General features: G+C 37.2%; 1 protein-coding gene across 2 annotated transcripts in view; it reads left to right on the forward strand.

Annotated features, from left to right (window-relative positions):
* The first annotated feature begins 1,886 nt into the window (after window positions 1-1,886).
* Window positions 1,887-26,158, forward strand: part of LOC135208461 (receptor-type tyrosine-protein phosphatase zeta-like) — a 39,107-nt gene continuing 14,835 nt past the window's right edge. Inside the window, exons 1-10 of one of the 2 annotated variants that reach the window (XM_064240661.1) lie at window positions 1,887-2,025; window positions 7,431-7,569; window positions 7,948-8,128; window positions 9,955-10,082; window positions 10,466-10,599; window positions 11,621-11,791; window positions 12,575-12,628; window positions 13,578-13,648; window positions 13,984-14,089; window positions 17,512-17,761. In XM_064240661.1, the coding sequence (XP_064096731.1) occupies window positions 1,982-2,025; window positions 7,431-7,569; window positions 7,948-8,128; window positions 9,955-10,082; window positions 10,466-10,599; window positions 11,621-11,791; window positions 12,575-12,628; window positions 13,578-13,648; window positions 13,984-14,089; window positions 17,512-17,746 (1,263 nt within the window). In that variant the 5' untranslated portion in view covers window positions 1,887-1,981 and the 3' untranslated portion in view covers window positions 17,747-17,761. Of the gene's footprint in view, window positions 2,026-7,430; window positions 7,570-7,947; window positions 8,129-9,954; window positions 10,083-10,465; window positions 10,600-11,620; window positions 11,792-12,574; window positions 12,629-13,577; window positions 13,649-13,983; window positions 14,090-17,511; window positions 17,762-26,158 lie in introns of those variants that run through there. The other variant, XM_064240660.1, reaches the window with a different exon arrangement.

Here is a 26,158-nt window from a genome sequence, read left to right on the forward strand (position 1 = left end):
CCTTAATTTTATTCATACAATGAAATGGATATAGAAGCTAAATGTTTATTTTTTTAAGTTCATAATAATGTTTATCAATATTTTTTTCAACTGCAGTGTTCTTTACATTTATTCATATCATAAATGGATACAAAAAGTACAGCTTTATTTTCTTACTTTCAGGTAACCTATCACTGTTGTTCAAACTTTTTTTTTCTTAATTGTAATAATAAAATGGAAAATAGAAGTTTAGCAAGTGTTTGTTTGCTTACCTTCATATAATCCTCCATTAACGTGTTAATAATGGCACTGCATGTCTGGAATAATTTTGCAAAGCAATTGTGGTGATATCCTTGTATGGAACTTTAAATCTTCATAGGATTGTCCGGTCGCTAAAAACCTGAGAGTTGCTGACAATCTTTGGTGAGGCGATACTGCTTCCCTCATATTAGTATCCTGCTTTTTAATATAAGGAGTAACACAGAAAAGCAACTGATCATAGGTTTCCTCGTCCATTCTTAAATAATTAAGCCAGTCTTGTGGTTCAAATCTCAGTTCTTCCATCAAAAATATGTGTGATTTTAAATCCCTTCCCTGTAGCCAATCCTTACACCATTTTGATTTAGTCTTTCTTCGTTTCTTCAAAGTAGAATGCGCCGCAACAAGCCCTAATCCCATCAACAATAACTCATTATCACAAAAAATAGAGGAAGCCATTTCGATTGTCTAATCACCACGGTAGTCTATCCTACACTGATGAACGCACTGACCGTTAGTGGACGTCCTAGTTCTGACACTGAAGGAATTCCTTCAGTAATTACTGATCGTGAATGGGCTGCATTTGATTCTCATCAGTGTAACTGGCAGTTGTACTAACAGGCCTCAAACAACCCCATTCACGATCATTTTTGCCAAGTTTGAAGGAATTCCTTCAGTAATTACTGATCGTGAATGGCTTGCTTTTTACACATACGTACTGAATACTTACGTAGGATTGTAAGAAACGGTAGGGAGAGAGGCTGTCCACGGTCTACGGTCTAAAGACGAACACATATCTCAATGTTGATCCTATGCCCTTTATTTAGACTATTATTGTTAGGAACAGTAACATTTTTAAATATGCAATGCCTTCTGTGATTATATACATACATACACACACACAATATATATATATATATAAAATATATGTATTATTTGTGTGTAAATGCATGTCTTTACATATGTGTGTGCAGCAGACCCAGCATATGTTCATTCCACTGTTTAAGGAAGAAAATATATATAAATAACCACATGCTTGTGCATGGTATGCTAACGGTATGGCCTGTCAATAAGAGTTATGAGACTGTGCACCTGGTCAACTCTGGACAGATAAAAACAAGTTTGCTATACTTACTGTAGTTCCCCAAATTATTATTTCTTACTTTTGGCCTCCAGTGGCAAGACACTTAATCTTGCTTAACCATAGGCTGCAATTAGTCCGGACAGACTTTCAAAGTTAAATAGCAAATTAATATAATCTATTTCCCCTCTCTCTCTTCCATTCACCACTTTCTTGGTCTCTGGTTCGTAAAGATGTTTATTCCATCCCACTACAAGATTTGTTAAACTTAGCAAGAGTGAACAGAGTCAACGGTAGCACAAGCCAAGGCTGGAGTCATGCAAGAAAATTACCTTTGAAATTCCATCTTTGGGAATTGTCTCAAACTTCTAGCGTGGAGCTGGAGAGAGAGAAAAAAAGAAAAAAGTCTTTTGACACCGTAAATAAAGAAGTAAATTACTAACTGCTGTGCTCAGTTAATAATAATATTGAAAATGATAATGATAAACTAGAGAGCTTATATATTTCCGTAAGAAGTCTATTTTTCCATGTTCCATGGAAGTCGGAGGTATTCTTTAGTCCATGAATCCTTGGCAGTTTCCCGCCGAGAGGTTCAGGAATCGGTACAGAGTGGTGCTCTTCCTGAGAGAGTGGTTTTAAACGGTGTTGGAGTTTTCATCAAATATGGCAGAATACTCAATCGCTATTTTGCGTTTTATATTTCTCGCGTAAGTTCACCGCTCTCGGTTAGTTTTGGGGTCACTCTAGCTGTAGTTATTGAAAGAGGGCCTCCTATTTTGTGGTGTTAAGTGTTACTGGTCTTGTATTAACACCTTTTAGGCTAGGCACAACGATATTTTAACCATTTTGGTACGTGTTATAAATCAGGATTGTTTCTGTTAAGAAACCTCTTTTTAAAATAGCATACTTCATACACTATCCTAATAACCGAAGTAAATTTCGAGTGTTTTTGCCGGTTCCGTTTATTACAGAATGCTTTCCTTGTACTACGAAGAAGAAAGGTCTGCTTAAACCCTTCCAGTGTTTTATTACCAAAAGGCAAGTGCTTATATTTAAAGTGTAATTTTTATTTATATTTATTGTACGTTTAAGGCTTTAGCCAGGCTTCATTGTTTATAGCATCTCGATCAATGTCAAGGCATTTTACTACTTCACTATATTGGTGTTTTTCTGTTGTCCTAAGTATACTTAAAGCGAAAACTACTAAAATCTATCGAAAATTTACTACTACCGAGATATTTACAGTCGTTTGTTTTAACATTCCTTCCCATGGAGCTGGTATTAAACACGACATTCATGAGAGTCGTTGTGGTATTCAAATAAAAATTCGCCTTTTCTAAGACACGTCGTTGAAAGTTTTGTTACCCAGATATTGGCAGGTTGCAAAAGATAGAAAGGTGGACCTGTTGTTTACATATATCGCCATGTTTTTATGGAAAGTTCTTCCTTATGTCCTCAGTCTATGGTACCCTCAAGTATTGTGTAATTACGACGTAATTTATTACGGTACAAACCAGTATTCAATAATAATAGAATCCAAGGAAAATCTTAAGAGCAAGACAGAAATTTCTCCTAAAGAGGATAGAGATCTATAATGTGTGGAGGCTTGGAATAACAATCACCCGTGCATGAATGAATAATGCAAGGAGGGACAGAACAGAACCTTCGAACAACATCACAAGACATTTAAATGGTTCGATGAAGCACAACAGAAAAGGCATGTTGAATTGCATGCAAAAGCGCCTGTTGTCGAAGTTGCAAATGTACGTTGTGAAATGAGCAATTCGCTTAGGATATTTGATTCCTAAGGACTAATACTAAACACGGCGAAACTGTGATTCGTCTACAGTGTTTCGTCGTGTTTGGTACAAGCCCCTGGGGTGTCAAATGTATTAAACTGTTTAATACTAGCCCCTGAGGGGTAAAATGTATTTTACTGTGTTTAGTACTAGCCCCTGGGGTTAAATGTATTTCACACTGTTTAGTACTAACCCCTGGAGGTCGAATGTACTTTCACTGTTTAGCACTAGGCCCCTGGGGATCAAATGTCCCCAAGTGCACTTATCCCCTAGGGGCTAGTACTTAACAATGCAAAATCGTTTTGATGAACCACTATTTCACCGTGTTTGTGGTATATCTAAGCCGTTGTACCACCGCGAACTAGACTATGCCAGGTGACGTTTTCCTATACAGTTTTACCTCCTGAACAAGAATTCAAAGTAACACTTTTTAAGACCGGCTGTAATTTGCTTTTGAACTCTATCCTACGGTAAGGGGGATCGATGGTAATGTAGGGTTCTGGGTGGGGTAAAACACTTGGGAGAATTATGCCGTTCAACTCTATCCTACGGTAAGGGGGACCGATGGGAATGCGGGGTTTTGGGTGGGGTGAAACACTCGGGGGAAGGTTTTGCTGTGTTATTGTGTTGACATTTGAAACCCGAAATACAAGCTGAAATAAACCGATAATGGAGACTTTACATACCCCAAATCCACTGATTACTACTGCTATTACGACGCATGCGCGAATCCTAGGGCGCATGCGCCGTGATATAGGGGTGCTTTTGTTTCGCGCACAAACTTCCTAAGGGGAGAAATGATTGGGGTTTTGGTGGGGGGTACACTTATTTTACCAGATATGTTGCATTATTAACCCTACATTGCGGCAGGAGGTTTTGAGGGGATTCATGCATTGTTACATATATAACTTTTTCTCATTTGTTTTGTAATTGTGTAATATTATTTCAAGCTTTTATTTCAGTTCTGTATATCATAGTATTGTATAATATGTGCACTGACTTATCACTTCATAAAGTTGCCCTATATATCTTACAATATTACGTTACAATTGAGGGCATGCCCCTGAAAGTCTCCTGAGGGGTGGGACTAGGAGGTTTTAGGAAGTTTCGAGAGCTTTCTGTCAATGACGTGAAACTTGATGGTATTACATTTTTACATTTTAGACATTCCAAATTACACGCATTTTTTCTCCCTTCTTTTTTCTATATTCACCTTTACTTGCCTTTCTGATCCATAATTTCTTGGATAACATTTTAGGATCACCTGAAGAAAATCGACCCCAATATTTTCCTCCTGAAGAAAAGCGACCCCAACATTTTCCACCTGAAGATAAACGACCCCTGCTTGTTGGTGTCTCCAATCTTCAGGTGACCCACTTTGGCTCATAATATTATAGAAAGAAGAAAAAATAGTTATGGGTATATTCATTAAAAACTACTTTATTAAACATTTGTTAAAAACACAAAATTAGACAAACAATCAATAGTTAATTAAAAGCGTATTGTCTTGCAATTTCAGTACAAAAATAATCAAACCTACTGTAACCCCTGTGGCTAGCATGCACAGTGCAACATTACCTCTTGCCAGAACATACAGAGCTTGCCAAGAATCTTTAAATATGCGGATAAGGTGCAAAGCGCCATTCCGCCACAGCCTTTCTGTAACCCCTGTTAATTCCTCACCTTAAGAAAAGCGACCCCAATATTTTCCACCTGAAGAAAAGCGACCCCAGTGTGTGTTGGTCGCTTTTTTTCAGGTGATCCCATTTTACTTAATGTATTTACTTTCATATTATATCATGTGGAACCAGAGGAATTTATTTCTGGTGATAGAAATTCATTCCTCGATACAATGTGGTTCGGATCCCACAATAAGCTGTAGGTCCCGTTGCTAGGTAACCAATTGGTTCCTAGCTACGTAAAAATATCTAATCCTTCGGGCCAGCCCTAGGAGAGCTGGTAATCAGCTCAGTGGTCTGGTAAAACTAAGATATACTTAACTTATTTTTTTCATATTATATCATCTTTCTCAAGTGGGGTATGGGATGCCCCCCCTTCCCAATCTTGGTCATACATTTTACTAGGTTAGGTAAGAATCCTAAACTATATGTTACACTTCCAAGACTGTTTTTATGTAAGGGGGGTGTTAGGGGGGCGGAGGTCCCCCAGTCAGGTAACATGTTCTATCCCCCCCCCCCTACCAAAGGTAACGTTCTACGTACTAGGTTAGGTTGGTTAGGTTAGTATCCTAACTTACATGTTAAACTTCTTAGATTGTTTTTATGTAAGGGGGGCGAACAGGCTCCCGCGGTCAGGTAACATGTTCTACTAGATTAGTTTAGGTTAGGTTAGTATCCTAACATATATGTTACACTTCTAAGACACTTTTATGTAAGGGGTCAGGTTACATGTTCGGTTAGGTTAGGTTAGGTATGTTGGTTAAGTTAGTATCCTAACCTATATGTTACACTTCTAAGACTGCCTTTATGTACGGGGGGGTGGAGCCCCCCGGTCAGGTAACATGTTCTACTAGGTTAGGTTAGTATCCTAACCTATGTTACACTTCTAAGACTGTCTTTATGTAAGGAGGGGTATGGGGGGGGGGGGGGGGCGGAGCCTCCCCGGTCAGGTAATATGTTCTACTAGGTTAAAGGTTAGTATCCTAACCTTATGTTACACTTCCTAGACTTGTTACTGCCTTTATGTAAGAGGGGGCGGAGCCCCCTGGAGGCATGGTCAACTAGGTTAAGGTTAGGTTGTCTAACCTATATGTTACTTCTAACTACCTTTATGTTAGGCGGAGCCCCCCTGTCAGGTAACCATGTTTAACCTAGGTTGGTTAGTATCCTAACCTATGTTACACTTCTAAGATTGCCTTCCCTAAGGGGGGATATGGTACACATTCTACTAGGTAGGTTAGACTAGGTTAGGTTAGTATCCTAACTTATAAGTTACTCTTGCTTTAACTTTCTTTAAGGGAGGGTATGGGGGCCAGAGCAGCACCAGTCAGGTTACACAATTTTTACAATTGTTCTCAGCATTTCTTAAGTTCAATTACCCCCTTAACTGGCCAATCTGACCCTTGAAAATTGATATTTCATTCATTATTCGCTAAAATTGCCTCTTGACTTGTAATTGATAATTTATACTTGACTACCAGATGTGTAAAAAGTAAAACCCTGTATATATATGATATACACACGTTCATGTTTTTTTTTAACTTAAATATTTACCCCGCCCCATCCTCCCTACCCTGTTTCACACATCATTCCCCCTCCCCCCTTAATTTTCAATTTTCTCCCCTGAAAATGCATGCCAGCCGTGTATTTAATTTCGGTAATCGACCAACCACGATGGCCGAATCATTCCCTGGCACCTCCAACTCCTCCAGGCCCATTACCAACTCGACTCGACTCTACCCAGTACTTGTGTTAAGTTTCCTTAGTTATAAGGACTTTTCAGTCCATTACTCAGGGCAGTATGAAAGGTTGGTTATGTACAGTCAAAATCACGGCCTTTTGAGAAAACAGGCCTTTTGCCCTCGTGGACGAATGTAGGCTCGACTTATATGGAAGGTGTTTATGTAACATTTAAGGTAAAGTTCTTAATCTTTATGTACATTATTTAGTTATATCAATTGTTTTGGTGTTCCTAAGGTTTAGTGCTCTTTATGTTGGTGATATTTATTGGGAATTATTTCACATCATATGCTAGCGTGGCTTTACCAACTCATACTTGGTGCCTTCCTCTCCCTGTACCCCCCCCAACCGCCCACCCCCCGCTTAAAGGAAATAAGGCTCCCTGTTGGTTACGTATCCACACCGCTACTAGCATTCAAATATGGCGGTTTAAGTTTCTTGGCCCCGAACCAAAACTTCGAAGATTGTTCAGTCGAAGTAGACTATGGCAGTTGACGTTATCCTATGTTATTTTGCTTACTTTACAAGAGTTTAAGGTAATATTTTGCCGGTCGACTGTAACTAATGTGTTATTTACCTTTGAACTCTGTACATTGGTACATCGCACCCCTTGTACCTTCATGTTGTTTTCAAAGGTAAATTACGCTTTAATTACAGTCTACCGAATAAATATCACTTTAAATTCTTGTTCAGTAGGTAAAACAACATAGGGAAACGTCAACTGCCATAGTCTACTGTACCACGGAATGCGGGCTTAGAATTACCACCACAACTGAGCTTTATACTAGACCATATCAAACTGGTAGACACGAAATAAGTTAGTATTTTTCAAGCTATTTCGACGTGCACTGCATTGAGGTTTGTATCCATTAAAGCTTTACTTTTCGTTTATAGATCAGGACCAGTGACGTATGCACTGGGAAAAAATTACAATGTCCTCAACAACTGCCAAGGCTCGCCGGTGGATTTCGTGCCGGATCTGGTCAAAGGACGGGCGACGATATCTCTACCAATTTCTCTGTTGGATTTACAGGTAAGAATGTGGCACAGAACGTTAATAAAGTTGGGGCTTAGCATTAGCTCATGAGCTTTCAAACTTGATAGCTGCTGGCAAAACAGTCAGAAGAAATAAAGGCCCTGCTAGCAATCAAGAGGGTATTTGATATTTCAATTAGTAAAATTTTAGGCCTTATTTCTGCCTGAGATTTCACTATGATTTATAAATATGAATGTTGTATTTTTGTACCCACTGAGATCAGTTAAAAATTATATCGTTTATATACCCAACTTTTCTTGTTTAAAGTTCTAATATATTTTATTCCCTTCTACAGCGTTAATACCTTCTCACTCTAACCCCCACCCCTAGCTTGATTTAGCCTTTTATCAATTACTGACAATTGCAATTCTTTAGTTAAGTGTCGAAATGAAATACGTTGAGCGAGATGGGATTGCGGTTCTGCAGCTGAGCCCTGTTCTAAGAGATGAGAGGAAATGCGTCGACTATCCTACGGGGAACAGGAAGTTGTGCTACGAGAAATCCGAAGTCCATTGGGGAAGGACGAACGAAGAGGGTTCAGACCATTCTGTGGGAGGTAGGCAGCCCCTTTCTGGTTTGTGATAGTTGAACTTATTTATATTTAAATTATACTACATCGTGAAAACTTCGTGTAGGTTTTCAAACCAAATATAGCATGCACATTACAGTTTAAATGGAAATTAATATGAGCCTGTTATTTTTTCTTCTCTGCCGCTTGTTTCCCTTTGGTCATCTAAACTAATTTTGAAAATATCCGAGCATATTAAGAGCTGAATCGTTTTCTCGCAACCCGTTCGATCTATTTTCAAGAACTTGACAAAAGCTTAGGGTTACATTGCTCTAGACAATTATAAAATATTTTGACTTAATTTATTTTGAAAATTGGCGTAATTTATTTTTACTTAATTGGCGTACTTTTGCCCTATTCATTAAATGCAATATTTTAACATCCCGTAAAATGTGTGTGTCCTAAATGAAAGAATCTGTAGTGCTGTATTTGCCACCATAACATTTTAACACTACAGGATATGGCGCGGAACTGATCAGGGCTGAGCATACATTGACAGGTTGATGCTCAGAGAGGTGTATGCAAGCATTGAACGTGATGGTATATCAGCCGAAGCCACACGAAATATGTACTAGGAAAAGACAGAGTTAAAAGAACGTAAATGCTGATATACCATCACGTTCAATGCTTGCATACACCTCTCTGAGCATCAACCTGTCAATGTATGCTCAGCCCTGATCAGTTCCGCGCCATATCCTGTAGTGTTAAAATGTTATGGTGGCAAATACAGCACTACAGATTCTTTCATTTAGGACACACACATTTTACGGGATGTTAAAATATTGCATTTAATGAATAGGGCAAAAGTACGCCAATTAAGTAAAAATAAATTACGCCAATTTTCAAAATAAATTAAGTCAAAATATTTTATAATTGTCTAGAGCAATGTAACCCTAAGCTTTTGTCAAGTTCTTGAAAATAGATCGAACGGGTTGCGAGAAAACGATTCAGCTCTTAATATGCTCGGATATTTTCAAAATTAGTTTAGATTATTAGACAGATTGCCAGGTATTTTCGGTGTATTTTGTACATCTTCGGACACTTGAGCCCTCAAGTTTAAAATAACTTGAGGGCTCAAGTGTCCGAAGATGTACAAAATACACCGAAAATACCTGGCAATCTGTCTAATAATTGTCTCAAGAGTACAACTGGGAGGTTTTACTCTCGTTACGCCTCTCAGACCTTCATGCTGTCCATTTCCTTTTCAGCGCTGAATGACCTCGTAGGTCCCAGAGTTTGGGTTTTGGCCTGAATTCTATAATCAAATCCAATTAACGTGGCACCTTGCAAAATTCTAAAGCTACCTATGACATCATTGTTAATAATCCCGGGAATGTGAAACATACCTCAAGGTAGTCAACAAGTCAAGTCTCATTTTCTTATTCGCTGGTAACGCTTGGCCAGTTTCATGTCTCGCCAAATAAAAGCAATCTATACACTAGACTAGACAACAAAATACCGCCTGAAATGAATATCACACAAGAAGAAAGCAAATATAAAAAAGAACTCAAGACTCCTATTCTACAGGAGCTACGATACTTAAGGGAAAACACTAAAAAACAATGATAAAATATAAGAAGCAACTTATTTTGAAAACAGAAGTGCCCGCCAGAGAGGGAATCCTCCCTGTGGAGGGTTGTACATAAAGCACACTTTTAACAAACTCGAATATACTTTGTTTTTTTATAATCAAAAAGATAGTTCAGGTTTTAAATCAGCCAGGGTTATAGGAATAACTCATTATTTTCTTTTAACAGCGTTGTTCATTTATATGCATTAATATTTTATAGTAATTACAAACTTTCTTTCCACAGGTTATAATTACCCGATGGAAGTTCAACATTACTTCCACCGAACTAACTCGACACATTCCCTGATACCTGTAGCTGTTGGAGTTTTATTCCAAGAAATGAGCAACGATAGCTTGCCACACCGCCCATCAGTGAGTCTCTCTCTCTCTCTCTCTCTCTCTCTCTCTCTCTCTCTCTCTCTCTCTCTCTCTCTCTCTTTCTTTCGTGTCTGTGTACTGTTTAACATGCACGTTATTTATAGTTTTAAATTTTCAGTCTAATCATAAATATCCTTAACTAAAATTCCTGTATCTATAACTTAACGCGAAACCACATTTTCAAAACTTTTTAAGATTTCCTTCTTTCCCAACAACAACAACAACAACGAAGTAGTTTGTAGGCTTACTCCCCGATTAAGCGAAAATCTGACCTGGTTTCCTGCCCGCACAAATACTTCCTCTCAGAACAGGCGCTGCTCACACGAGTGGCGCAAAATTCATTTCTTAAAGTAATCTGAATTTATTGTTATCAACAGGATACGTCAGAGGGCGCCTTCTCCGAAATACACGAGAAGTATCCCTCTTTCATGGAAGAAAAGAAGAGGTTAACTCTGGGATTGGCGCGTTTGCTGCCTAGCCAAATTGAAGAAAAGCCATTTTATCACTACAGGTAAGTATGAATAGTACTGAAAGTCTGGACAAGCTGAATAGGGCCTTTCCAGTAAGGAAAATGAGCCCTGGTTACAGATAAATTTATTTTTGGTGTTTTTTTTCCGTTCCGTTTACAGTTCATCGAAGAACAAGTAGTTACCACTTGAAGTGTTTGTGCTGTTCGTGTAACATGGCGTTACGACGGCAATGGTCATTGACGTGTTCTTCTTGCTATTGATACTAGAGCTGAAAAGTCGATGGTAGGATGAGTGAAGCGTAACAGAATTGGTGAAGCAAGGAAGACGGGAAGAGGTTCGAGACATGGAGTTTAGAGTTTAGGCTAAAGGCACAGCACTGGGACATCTATGATGTCATTCAGAGCTGGAAAGGAAACTGAGAATAGGTAGGTTTGAAAGGTTCTACAGGAGGAAAACCTCAGTTGCACTCAGATATAATAGTTAGGAGAGGGTGGTTGGCAAGATGGAAGAGAGGTATGAAAGGGGGTTGAAATTGTGCTGAGGGGGCGCTGCAAAGAACCTTTAGTAATGCATACAGTGCACCCGGTGAGGTAAGAGTGGGCTCACGGACCAAATGCATTCACTCCCGTCGAGAAGGGAGTGAAAAAAGCAGCGCCTATACTTGAAAGACCACTCCAAACCGGAACGAATAAGTTTAACCTGAAATTTTAATAATAGTGCTCGAAGACACCAATGGACATTTCTTGGAAGCTGCTGATTTCTAAAAAAGACAGAAGCAATATGGATACCCAAACTATTGGTGGAATGTGTCTGGCTATCAAGATGGAGGGAAAATGGTTCACAAATGCTATCCTATAATAATTAACAAGTGCTGACTAACTTTTAGTCTCGAGGAACTTAGCATTCCTAGATGTCCTGCTACATAGTAGAGTATGTATAATTATAAAATGGAACTTCAGATACTGATAATCTTGTTAGGAAAAAAATCGGTCCTTTATGTATTCTAGGAAGGTTACATGTGTTGCATACTAATCATTATGTAATATTTCAATTTCCCTGCAGGGGTCCTGTTACTGGACAGTGTGGCCCAGAGATAGACTGGATAGTGTTCGAGGACCCGCTTGAAGTTGTTCCAAGTTTCCTGTCATTTCTGGGACTCCTCAACGGCAAGGACAACCTTAACCATCACTTCCCACCAGTGTCACGAAATGCGTGTTACTTGTATTCACATTAGTAAGTTTGTCATGTTTCCAATCTGTGTGTGTGTATTTTTCTTGGTGAGGTTAGCACACCGGCGCCACCGCCCTCCCCCGCCAACCTATTTTTTCTGGGCTGTTCTACACTGGCTAATTTTAATGTTACATAGTGATTGTTCGCTTCATTGCAATGTCTTCATGAACTTTGTCACTATACAAATGGGGGGGAGTGGTTAACGTTCATTATTAAAGTACTTTGAATAATTAACTTGGATCTTTCCTAGATAGCGACTAGGACTTAACATTTCTTGGGGGTCATTATCTTTGATACTTAGTCTTTGTCTTTACGGTAATACCCAACGGGCTTGTACTAAACGCTCCGCAAAGGTGGATACACCGGATTAAAACCTCTCGGGGTCACTATCTAGTCAAGATCCAATGAACCTTTTAGAAAAGCTGTTCTCCTCCCCAGTCCTTGTTCTAGGTTCAGTGGCAAACTATACTGTACCATGCTCATGTGCTAAAGTCTGCTGGTAGATTCAGTTACCCTTAACATAAAATATGAATAAGCACTAATATACCCTAGTTGAGACCCTGGCCTTTTCGATAGCGATTTGGTACCGTTCGTTGTACATAAGTTCACGTTTTCATTCATTTAAGGTAACATTTTGGAAAATATATCTAAAAATATATCTATCAGTACTATACATTTTATTGGTGAGATTGAGCAGATGTAAAGAATCATAACCTATGCCATATATAATTTTGGAAGTTTAGTTACTTCAATATATATTTTTCTGACCTCTCAAAATGTTTTTAGTTCTGAAGAAACGGACAGGGATGACTGCGGATTTAATGAAGCTGTGGCCAGAACGTAAGTAGAGTATTTGTTGAATTTCCCATCCTTACCAGAGAAAACTTTTCGTTTTTGTTGATGCCAACTAATTCTGGGCCTTTTCCAATAGCAAGTGGTATAGAATGTTTATTACATTCACTAATGTCTGGATTTCATGATATTCAAGAGTAAATTTTGTCTGGTATTTGCTTTATAGAGGGCCTTCGGTAATAACTGTAAAACCTGTAATTTACTGTCGTTTATGGAACTAGATTACTGTATATCTTGATGACCAGTTCAGAGAAGTCTAGATGGCTAAGTAAAGAACTATTCACCTTGAAAATTTGCCCATTTCTCTTTAAAAAAAAAAAAAAAAAAAAAAAAAAAAAACAAAAAAAAAAAAAAAAAAAAACCTTATTTCGGGGTACAATATTCATTAAAGACAACTTGCATCAACGAAAAGTAATTAACCTTTCGGATAGTTCCTTTCGATAATAAGACGTAATTCCTTGAGTGTCCCATCATGGCTTAGCCCACTCCTAGCCATATGGGAACAGAAACGAACTGATTCCGAAAAGGTTAAATTTAGGGTTGTTTAAAATATTTGGGTAAAGAGTTTCATCTAATAATGTGATCTGGAAACTATTGCTTCTAAGCAAGATTTCAGTTAACAATTTAGTTATTAGGGCTATAATAATCCACAGTAACTCTGAATAAAACCTATTTGGTAAGCTTTGGTGTCTAGAAATGAAAATATTAAAAATTACATATGTTTTAAAGATTATGGGACCCTACTGAAACTTCTCATTTAAGGACTGAACATAAAGTTGCGCTACATGAACCTTTAGTATTTCCGTGTATCTATTATTAGCAGTTTTTTCTTAATCTCAAGTTTCTCAAAATATACATTCCTTAAACAAATAGTTGCTAAAATTATATGTATTTATATATTGGAATTTTCTGACAGTATAAAATCCTCCTCCTGCAGGGTTACGTCAGGAAATAAACCTGGAAATTCGCCCGACAGTTTTCAGGGTAAAAGTGTAAATGCATCATCAGGTATGTCGTCATAATCTGGTGAACCTGCCATGTTTCTTGAAGATTGACGAAATAAATGTAACTACTTGACAGGTTATTCAAGTTTTATATTTTACTAATATCAGTTAATAAAGTTTTAGATTTTACTAATACCATGATAACTGTGTGTTATTTTTTTCATTGATCTCTCTAAAACCTACACGAAGGAAGCAGTCGGTATGAATATTGCAAACGAAACGTTTTTGCCACTTCAGATGTTCTGTAGACAGAATTAAGTCTACAAGGTTCTTAGGCCTCAGATATTGCTTGCATCGCAGATTCATTCTGATTCATAACATTGGATTTGTCCATTACAGATCTTGCGACAGTTGAAACTGACAAAGCTGGGGTGTTGTCATCTAAGTTTGGTGGCCATGCGACATCGCAGTTTGATAGTGTATCGACCCACTCATTCGATAGCAGGTAACATACTTATTCAGTTAAAAATTCAAAACATGATTCACCTCATGTACTGAAAAGAAATCATAAAGCACTGCACTTCTAGAAAAACCACAAAGGAGAACATAGAAAAACCACAAAGGAGAACAAATATATTCAGAATCACATACCGTTTCAGAGCGTCATGCTTCATCCTCAGAGCGCACCGAAACTGTATTTGCTTCTGATTGATTGATAGTTATGACTGCTAAAACTGGCTTTACAACACCTTGGTTATTGACGCCGTATTAAATTAATTAACTTAAAAGATGAATAAATTTAAAGAGTTCATTTAGGTAATGTCTAAAAATATATAACCATATCTGTAAATTCACATTTTAGTATACATACTAAATAAAAAAACTTCATTTAGGAAATAACTAAAAATATATCTATCCAGAGTCAAAGTAATAGGGTCTGCTCAACTCGGCAGTGGGCAGTGGGAGCGGAGCTAATACTGTGACGTCAGAAGAGTAACTACCCGCGCTCCTCCATTGAATTACTTAAAAAAGCTTTAGTTTTTATACATTTAATCCATATTGCATGGTGTTTTTTTTTATAAAATCTGATAAAACCTGTAAAGAGGTAACATGCTTGATGTTTTTTAATAACCATTCAAAGTATATAGGGTCTGCTCAACTCTGCAGTGGGGGCGGAGCTAATAGTGTGACGTCACGTGTTTCTCCACTGAAGTTCTTGAACCCTTAGTTTTTATACATTTAATCCATATCGCGTGGTGTTTTTCATAATCTTTGATAAAATCTGTAGAGGTCACATGGTTGATTTTTTTAATACCCATTCTCTCATTTAGTCACCAAACCTTGTTTTATTGCACAAAATATACCAGTTTGAACACACAGCTACTCCAGCTTTCTTCATATGTTTATTCTTTACTTATTTATTTACTTACCTATATACTGGTTTTCTGTATTCTCTTCAAGTCCATTTCTTTTAACATGGCAACTATCTCTCTCTCTCTCTCTCTCTCTCTCTCTCTCTCCTCTCTCTCCTCTCTCTCTCTCTCTCTCTCTCTCTCGGGTAGTAATATTATCAAGATTTTAAATAATTCTTAAGAAATTTATTCAGTTCTGTCACTGTGTTCATACCTCACTTTCAAAGGCAACTTTTTTATGATATAAGTTAGAATTATAGATTAATTATATTTTCCAAATCTTATTGTGAATACTTATTGTTATGCAATTAATACAAAGAAAATATGGATACAGGCAGTGTAAAAAATGGCAGTTGCAATTGCACGACTTGGGCACAAAAAGGAGGAAAACGATTATCAAAAGGTATAAAATGATGAAAATGATACAGGGAACACTTCCAGCAAATTTTCATTAGCACTTCATATCACATAAATATACTTCCGAACACATAAGTTTACATACAACACAAACTGTATACATAAAGGTATTAACTATGCATGCCTCAAACGATTATAATATTTTCGAAAAAAGTACAAAAAGTTATTAGTCAGTCTGGCTGGATGTATCTGATGACGTTTCACAAGGGCGGGGCTAGATTTCAGATCTCTCACGAACGCTTAATTTTTTATAATTGTTGCGTGCGTAGATAATTTGTGCGCGATTATGGGTTTGAAAATAATTGTAATTGTAAATGTGTCATATACAAATTGAAAGGGCATTCTTTGTACGTTTTTACATGGTATATAGCAAAACGTAATAAGATGAAAAATTTTGTAAGAAAAATGTGGTAAATATTTACATAATTTTGGTCCGTCTTTGACCAAGAATTCCTCGAAAATTTCTGAGAACACCTATCAATTTTATTTATGCATTATATAGTAAATTTTAACAGATTTCTAATCCATTTTTCAGTTTCTTTTTATCATCCCTTAGTCAGATACGCTACGAAACGTGAATGTACGTAGGTTGACGGATGAAGTAATTGCACATTTTTGTGTGCGTAGATAATTTTTTCTGTGCGCGCTTGTTGGGGGGGTGGGTTTGAAAGTAATCGTAATTGTAATGTGCTATATATCATTTGAAAGGAGCGGGGTAGGTTTTAGTACCGCCACGTGAGCAGACCCTATTACTTTGACTCTGTATCAATCATTCTGTAAACTCGTATATAGTATATATACATACAAGCATATGGCTTAAAATCTGTTGAGGAAGCCCGCCTCTCACCCAAAGTTATGTAATTGTTCCATATTACAATCCTCACCAAGAATTGTAGGTAGGGTAAAATACTATTCTCACGTCCTAGAACAGGAACCGACCATGTCTTGGATAACCCAAGACGAGACATTCGCACCAGCAAATGTCTTTCATCGAATATATTTGTTCTACTGTTTGTAGTTTAGTTCTAGTTTCATAGGTCGATACTGAGCCGTTATCATACAGTACATCTATTCGGACGGAAACCAAACCAAAATGTTTGTAATGACAAGTCTTTCCCGTTCATTCTTTGGTTTCCAAAACTCAGCCATCATTACTAAATCATAAATTCAAGGATTACTTTAGGGTGTAATTTGAATATTGTTTTCACTTCTTTCTTCAGTTCTGTTATTTATATAGCCTATGTAATACCAAGTTAAATGCTCCCAGGTTGATTTTATCAGAAAAATGCAGTTTTTTTTTTCCACTAAAGCTACTAATAGCTACGTTATCCTTAGTTCGTCCTCGGTTATGAGTATGGGATATCCCGTCTGAATGTCCTCCAAATTAGCCTATTCTGACGTCAGAATTACTATGGCATTCGTAAACGTCCATCCATGTGGTACGATCGAAATAGTTCTGGAGTAACGACCGTTTTACAAACTAACGGAGTTTTTATGCATAAACGTGCAGATCAGTGATAAGTACATTATTATTGAAATTTGTAACCATATATGAGATGTAATATTTAAATATTTTGGTCTTCTTGCCTTATCTTTTTGGTTAATTAAGTTTAAAGATCATTGTTGACACTTGTAAACAGAAAAAAGCAGTTACCGCGAGCTAGAAAAATCACAAATTTCAAAGTCTACCATTAAAATACATTTTCTTTTTGAGTGTTTGGCTTTCAAGAAATGAATTTATACCTGGACTTATAATATTTACTCGAATGATTGTCTAAGAGATATTCATCACTTTTAAGTCTTGTGTTGTAATATAACAGAATGATTCCGGTAAATACATTGTAAAGATGTTATGTCAGATTGGCCATCAAAGCTCGAATATCTGTGTAAAACTTCTAATCCGTCCATTGTTTATTGTAAATCGTCTTGTTACTTTCATTAATGTGTAACGTTCTTAACAAATGAAATGGATTGTCTATCGGATAAAAATTGTCACTTCACTGAATGAAGTGAATTAAATTACGTTTATCATAAAATCATACCAGTATGTTTACATTTAAACTTAGAAATGTTCAAGTAACTAATAATCTTATTCCAGAACCGTCATAGCAAAAATAGAAAACGTAGGGATTATTCCGAAGGAGACCACGCCACTACTGCCCCAGTCAGCAGAATTTGGAGGAGGAATCACATTCGAGGAAACGCCACACCCTATTCTCCCTATTGCGTCGTCGACTGAATCAGCCCAGCCTCCCAGGACGGAAGTGAAATCAACAGTAAATGAGAGACATGTCCTTCAAATGAAACTTTTCATACCACTTCGTCGTTACTGACCTCGACGAAACTAACGCAGAGTTAGTAGAACCGACATCAATCGAACAACCTTTGCACTCAGTGACATTGGGGAATTGGGAAGCCTGTCTACATTCATTTACTCGGTAACATTAGAACACACTTCGTCTACTGTGGAGGATGATCAAGCAGAAACTTCTCCACAAGAGGGTATAGAACCAGAACTCATTACAGCACCGGAACATTATGTGAGAGGGAGACTGGCGGCAGTGGAGCTCGACGAGAAGGCTAACATCAGAACTACCACTGTTTGTGTTCTTGATATCCCGGATTTTGTTTTGGTAGGTTGCTTAAATCGCTACTCCCATCACGTCAGCCAATTGGTGCCTCGATTTAGTCGTTGGTTTTTACTGGTTTATATATGCATTATGGGGCCAAAAATTTTCTTGATACCGTTGTCAACTTTATCACTAAACCGTTTACACGGAAATACATAATAAGAGGATATTTTAAACATTCCATATATGAGAACTCTTACTTCAACATGGGAAAATTGGTGGTTTAAGCAAGTTTCGAAAATCATATTGCTGTAATTTTCATTCTAAATAACTATATTTAAAAAGTTTTAAAAGACTATAATCGAAATACTACTAGAAAGAAGACATAATAGTGTACTTGCCTGTATATTTTATGGTTCTCACTATTCCTTTATCAGGGGATTTATTCATATGGTTTTCACACAGAAAACAGTTTTACTATAATTAAGGCTTTATGGGATGAATGTTTATTTTTAATTAAGAACATTATCTAAATCTGTTTTGTTGTTACTCTCCAACAATATATTATGCAGCCGCAAACTAACTTTTCCTTCACTGAAAAGAAAACATGAAAAATCATGTTTTGTGCTAGTCTCGCCAACATAAAAAAATATGGAAAATTAAGTTAACTTTTAATTCCCGTCTATTATCTTGGTTATTTGATGAGCAACAAATCAAAACAAAAAGCAGCTGAAAAGACTATGATAAATGGTTACAACAGTTAGTGTCGTGCCTTCCGATAACAATTTCATAGGAGGAAAGACACTTAAGAGCAAGCAGGCAACACAGTTCAAATGGAAATTTTAGCTAAACATTTAACGGTCTGAAACTCTGGAGGCAATAAAATAAATAATTACGGTACAGTTGCAATGAAGGGCTAAAAATTGTTTGATAATTTCGGTCAAATGATGTTAGACAAGTTATAAGTTAGCCACCACAACAGCACTAATATAGTCTCTATACGTTATCCACATCAGCAGCACTAATATAGTATACCAAGTAGTGGGGTAGTTCCGTCAATGAGCATTGAGCCCCTTGTTTCCCGTAGGAGGATAGTGCCGTCAGTACATTCATGCGGTATACTATAGACATTACTTAAGGTTCTTTGCAGCGTGCCTTCGGCCCCTAGTGGCAACCCCTTTCGTCCCCATTACTATACTTCCTTTCATATTCTCTAACTTCTAGCTTAGTAGAACTACGAGAATTTATTCATAGTGGAACTGCGAGGGTATACACACCTTTAAACCTTTCACTTTCAATTTCCTTTTCAGCGCTGAATGCCCTCATAGGTCCCAGTGCTTGGCCTTTGGGCTAAATTCTCTATTAAATTCAATTCGCTCCCTTGTTGCACCAACTTTTACGTTAGCTTCAGTTTGCTCCCTAACATATATTAACTATTGCCTATTAGGGAACTGTGGCATTTTCTTTCAGTTTCACCTTGAGATCCTTTTTCATTCTCTCTCATTTTTTTTCCCTTTCTTGCTTTCTATCTACTAAAACCCCTTTTTTTTTCACAGTCCTAAAGACTGAATAGCTGAAAGCGCCCTATTGTTTGGCTTTATGCCCTAAATTTCATTAAGACATAATTCTATTCATTCACATGTCACTCATCCTTTTATAAATGACTGGGGCAGTTCTGTTAGGCAAGTTAAAATAGTTTTTTTTTTTAATTATTCAGGTACTCTTGCTAGGTTGCAGTACTGCTGAATGTTCAGCTGATTCCAAGTTATAAAAAACAAAGAACCCGGAAAGAGCAACTGTAGCATTTGCAAGAAAATATAATTATGCGAGACTGCCAATAAGCAGCCACTAAATATTCTTATCCCAAAGACAAATCTCTTACTTTTAGATCTAGTAGGAATGGCAGTTGGTGTTGCGGTACTAATGTCTCCAAACTATGTTTATGGTTGAACGGCTAATGAGGAAAAAAGAATATATCCAGTGCTTTCACAAAGATGCTTATTAATGCTTCCTCCGTAGGGGGTTAATGCCGTCAGTGGATCTCATGCGGTGCACTGTAGGCATCACTTAAGGTTCTTTACAGATTGCCTTCGGCCCCTAGCTGCAACCACTTTCGTTCCTTTTACTGTACTTCCTTTCTTCATCTTACTTTCCATAGTCTCCTAACACTTGATTCATAGTGCAACTGTGAGTATTTGCTCCTGCTACACCTTTCAAACCTTTTACTGTCAATTTCCACTTCAGCGCTGAATGACTTCAAGTCCCAGTGCTTGGCCTTTGGCCTTAATTCTGTATTCAACTCTACTTTTTAATACTTCGGTACTGAACTGCGTTCTTATGAGGGACTTTTTGAGGCAGTGGCCGCTAAGGATTTGGGATTAATGTCAGTGATGGTTGTTAGAAAAACCGCAGCACTACAGTAGAGAGGTTGTTGAAACCCGAGACTGATTGCTTAAGGTGATCACCATCAAGAAAGTAAATGAAAACTTTTGAGTACAACGAAAACTTCGAGCACGCCTGTTTAAGAGAACTGGTACGCTAACAATACGTGTGTCATCAAGATGTCAGAAGACTTGAACATCATGGCAATTAAGACAGGTGGTGAAATAAACTGAAGACAGGCAAAAAAGGTGAAGGAGTAAAACTGGAAGAAGAAATTTTCGTTGCTGCGCATTTGCTATGGTATGTTCAGTTCGTTCCAGTTACGTACTGACTGGCTATCACGAACTAGAGACAACCATACAAACATGACAACTTTAAGAAACAAAAACTACCTCTCCTAACATTACAGATATAAAATTATTCGGTATAGTACACCTATACTGCCTGTTTGCTTATTGAAGTCAAGGTATCCAGCAAAGACTGGATACTGTCAGGTCTGAGTCTGTGTGCAGATGTGACTTAGCCAGGCGCTGTTTCAATTAAATTGTTAAAAGCAATTAGTAGCCAAGACTTAATTTGGTAACGTCTGCAAGCCTGATATGTAAGCCAAGATCAATCTAGTCGGGTATAAGTCTAATGAAAAAAAAAGTTTTTTTTTTCTTTTTTTCAACTGGTATGTAACTCGCTCATTTAATTATTTTCCTGTTCCAAGTTTCCATATTTGCACCATTGAACTTTCAGTATCTTGGTTTTGGAAATAATTCAAAAGCCCAGTATACCATGATTATTACCTCGACCCATTAACAACTTTATGTAGTAAGATGTATTTGATTTTTCCACCCCTGAACAGGATTTTTTGGAGCAAGTGATCCACATAGGCACTGCGCTTTAGACATTACTTCAGTGTCTTTGCGGGGTCCCTTCGACCCCCAAGCTGCAACCTCTCTTATTCTTTTCACTGCACCTCCGTTCATATTCTCCTTTCATCTGACTTTCCGCCCTCTATCAGTTGTTTCATTATGCAACTACGAGGTTTTCTTCCTGATACACCTTTCAAACCTCCTTACTGTCAATATCCCTGTCGGCTCTGAATGTCGTCATTTGGCCTAAATTCTATAATCCATTTTACACACACAATCGGTACAATCGGTTAAGTCTAAATGCAGAGAAATACATCCAATTCCAATAAAAATGCTAAATGCAGAAATACATCCAAATTCCAATAAAATGCCTAAATGCAGAAATACATCCAAATTCCAATAAAATGCAATTTTTTTTTCTGAGATGCACTTCCGACGCAGCCCAAGAAGTAATTATGTTTATTTTGATGAATGAAGACGAAACTCCAGTGCAAGCTGCTAGGTTGGTATCTCTGTATAGGCTACTCGCATAAATTTATTGACACTTCAGTCGCACTAACGGTCTTGTATGATGCCCTCTTAAAAAAACTTAGAAATGTTTCAAAACAGATTATGGTTGCATGTCTTGTCCATGTTGGACACTTAGTTTACGTGCTCGCCTACCGAGTTTGGTAGTTCTGAGTTCGATTCCCCGCTCTGCCAACGTGGAGTCGGAGGATTTGTTTCTGGTGATTAAAAATTAATTTCTCGGTATAATATGGTTCGGATCCCACAATAAGCTGTAGGTCCCATTGCTAGGTAAACAATTGGCTCTTTAACACGTAAAAGTAGCTACTCCTTCGGACCAGCCCTGGGAGAGCTGTTAATCAGCCCAGTGGTATGGATAAACTAAGATATACTTAACTTCACCCCAGTTGCTTTAATGTGCGCGCACTACCGTAAAAAAAAATATTGAAGAAAATTAGATTCACTACCAAGTTCTTCAAACAGAAAAAAATAGAATACAAGGAAAGTAAGACGGTTACTTTCCAATCCGATAACCGGCTCGATTTTCATTCTGAGTATTAGGCGGGCGTACAATACAAACATGCAAGCTAAAAATTGAAACCGTTAATTAAAACTATCATTCAAGATTATAATATGCAAGCAACGAGACCCAATCAGAAAGACACTGGAAGACCGACATATGGACTATAAACCCTGCTCAAGTCTGTTCTTTCGAACAGGTTATCCAGCTGGACTGAATTCCGGAAAATCTTCATTAATCCCCCCCCCTCCCCACGGCCCCAACGTCCTCCTTAATGAGGCAGAAAGGAATGAATATCGTGACCTCTCTCCTCAAAAGACTTGAGATGAAACTCATCTACAACCCCATAAAAATTCTTACGCTCCATTCATATACAGCCCCAATATATCGGCACTTGTCTTTCCTTGTCACATTCTCTTGCAATTGAATCTGCTGATTCATGGTAATGATATATATATATATATATATATATATATATATATATATATATTATATATATATATATATATAACAAATTCTCGTGGTATCTTCTCCGGTTCTTCCAGTCCAAATAAAGTTATTACATGAAGATAATACTCATAAGATATATAAAATTAGGACAAGTTATAAAAAAAAGATGTTCAGCATTCATTTTGTGGTTTTTATCATATTCCTATGATATTTCATTCCTTTCGTTGGTGATGATCTTAGGAATGTTTTAAAACCCTAAGAGATGGTTTTAAAAAACTACCCGTTTTCTTAAACAACCTCAGGCATTTGTTTCTATGCACATACTACACTTGGCTCTGCTAGTATGTTTACTACAAAGTTTACTAAAGGTGAGGCTTATTTTAACATTTAAACAGCAAAATAGGTCTTTGATCCCAAACCATGATATCTGATTGGCTGACAGGCCAGCTCTGTGACTCGCATATCTAAATGTACGATTCTCTCTCTCTCTCTCTCTCGACTCCTAGAAAAGCACTGAAAGGGTCAATGCATTAAAAAGCTAAAGTGGGGACGAATGTTATCAGTGACTATTATTCCTGTTGTTTCTTTGAAATTCCTCCTCAGTTAATGATAATGATTATATAATACCTACACACAAACACATATATATATGTATGTATATATTTTATATATATATATATATATATATATATATATATATATTATCACAGTCATTAAATTAATATGTTCTCCAATAAAAAACAGGAAACTATTTTTTTATCAAAATCATACTTAACCGAATACAAAAATCGATCATAATACAGACCAACAAAATATAATGGATAAAAGAGGTCTCGAAATGTATTTTGTTTTAATTTTTTTCCTTTTTTCAAAGAAGTCTTACATCATTAGGTCGAATGTAAATATAAAGCAGGTTGCACTGATTCTATCGTTTGCTTGTTTGCTTTTTTTCATCCAAATGACATTAATAGTCATTATATATTTCAGTGTCAGCAAACTAAAGGAGTTTAAATTCTTTGGCAGATATGTGGCGTGACTTGTTACTACTCACACCGTCCTAGAAACTTTTGTGTTGGAAAGCTCGTGAAATTGAAGTTAAATATAAAGTGTCTGTTTTGGATACAACAATTTACCTTTCACGATAATTAACTTTAATATTAAGCACGGCTGTATGAGTCATCTGTCATAATTAACCGTAATATTATGCTCTCGCTATCAGGATGTGATAGCAATTAGCAGCAAACGAGTTGCAGTAATGGGAGCTTAAGCAGCAAACAGGATATGGCATTCTTCAAATGGAAGAGTCGACTCGTGGCTTTGCATAAAAGATGAGGGCGACCATTCGTACAAACAATGACATTCTACTTGTCAACAAATGAATAAATAAGCCACGAGACTTGCCTTTAACAACGAGAAGAGAAATTGCTCTATAAAGCCTAACTCTGTTGATATTCTTTTTAACAATGAAGGCGCCACGCTAATAGATACGCGTCATGTAATCAAGTGTTGCCATATTATTGGGTTTCCAGCGATGGGCACGTGTCGAGTTTCGAGAGCTTCTCGCCTTCTTTTCTTCTTCTTCTTCATTACTCTCGGATTTTTCCTTTTATTTTTCTTTCTTCTTTATTAATTCGTTCAGAACAGCATTTAAAAATAGTAACGATAGTTTATTGCCGGAGTTATTTTTTTAAACGACACCGTCAAAAGATTATGGAGGGAAAAAAACTAGTCTCGACTTTCAGATCAACACCCGACAATCATGTGTGCGGTTCTCTCTCTCTCTCTCTCTCTCTCTCTGCCTCAGACTCGCCACTCATAAATCGTCTCCCAACAAACAAAACTTCACTGTTCCTGTCAAGTCGGGTATCAAGAGAAGGAAAGAAAATTGGCTGACTCTGGCCATAATGGGGCCATTGTCGTACTTCGTTTAGTTCATTTCAAAACATGGCGTTTTTAGGAACTGTTTGGGAGTCATCTCCTGGCCCTAAGTGTTTAGTCTCAATACCATTCACATCCCCTGAGCGTAAGCGTTTAGTCTCAATATCATTCACACCTCTTGAACGTAAGTGCATAGTCTCAATACCATTCACTTCTGAACATAGGTGTTTAGTCTCAACACCATTCACATCTGAACGCAAGTGTTTAGTCTCAATACCATTCACATCTCCTAAAATTAAACCAAATTATTAGTCTCAATAATTCACATCTGACGGTAAGTGATTAGTCTCAATATCATTCACATCTCCTGAACATAAGTGTTTAGTCTCCAATACCATTCACATCTGAACATAAACGTTTAGTCCTGTTTAGTCTCAATACCATCCACATTTTCTGCCGTAAGTGTTAGTCCTCAATACCATTCACATCTGAACATAAACGTTTAGTCTGTTTAGTCTCAATACCATCCACATTTTTCTGGCCGTAAGTGTTAGTCTCAATACCATTCACATCTGAACATAAACGTTTAGTCTGTTTAGTCTCAATACCCCATCCACATTTTCTGCCGTAAGAAGTGTTAGTCTTAATACCATTCACATCTGGACATAATCTTGGCCACCCTAAGAGTTAGTCTCAATACCATTCAAATCTGAACATATGCGTTTAGTCTCAGTACCATTCAAACATCTTCTGAACATTTAGTTATTAGTCCAATACCATTCACAAATCTCCTGGAATGGTAAAGTTTATTTAGTCTGCAATACCAGACATCTCTTGCGAGCCGAATAGATCTTCAAGAAGTCTTCCGTGTTTAGCGCCCGATTCCAGGATGGAAAGAGACTGATTACGTCCTTCCTAAACATCTGATACTTTATGATAGGAGTAATGACAGACTGCGCCGACGCTCGCCGGCGACTGTCGGGGAACTTCAAAGTCTGATTTGCCGAGAAATATGATGACCACCGCCGATTATGTGAGGCGACGTCGGCTTAGCATTTGTCTTACGAGTGGGCGTAAATCTCCCGATTGACAAAACAACAGCTTATTAGGACTCGTTTCACGTCATGAAAAAATATGACCTTTGCTTCTCAAAATTTCGAAAAATTACAGGATGGAGCTGCTGTCTCATCTCATAAAGGATGCGTCTCGTCTTCTCAGGGTTGGGAGTCTGAGTCTTATTGAAATTGGAGTGAACAACAACAACAACAACAATAATAATAAGCATATCAATGTCAGTAAATTTTATTATAAAATGACGATGAAGGCACTTTTTTTCTTTTTTATTAAAAAAAATTACACTTTAAAGGTCTTTTTACAATATATAATATACAATATATGTAATTTATGTACAGAATCAATAAAATTATTTATTTTTTTATATCTCAACATACGTGTATTTACTATGTATATACATACATATACAATGAAGGTACTAAATCGAACCATGCAACAACGAAGATACGGGTGAATTTTGTAGTCATTTATACCAGCCCGTCAGTATCTTTGCGAAACTGAATA

Source organism: Macrobrachium nipponense, chromosome 35, assembly GCF_015104395.2.
Source record: "Macrobrachium nipponense isolate FS-2020 chromosome 35, ASM1510439v2, whole genome shotgun sequence".
Classification (NCBI taxonomy): domain Eukaryota; kingdom Metazoa; phylum Arthropoda; class Malacostraca; order Decapoda; family Palaemonidae; genus Macrobrachium; species Macrobrachium nipponense.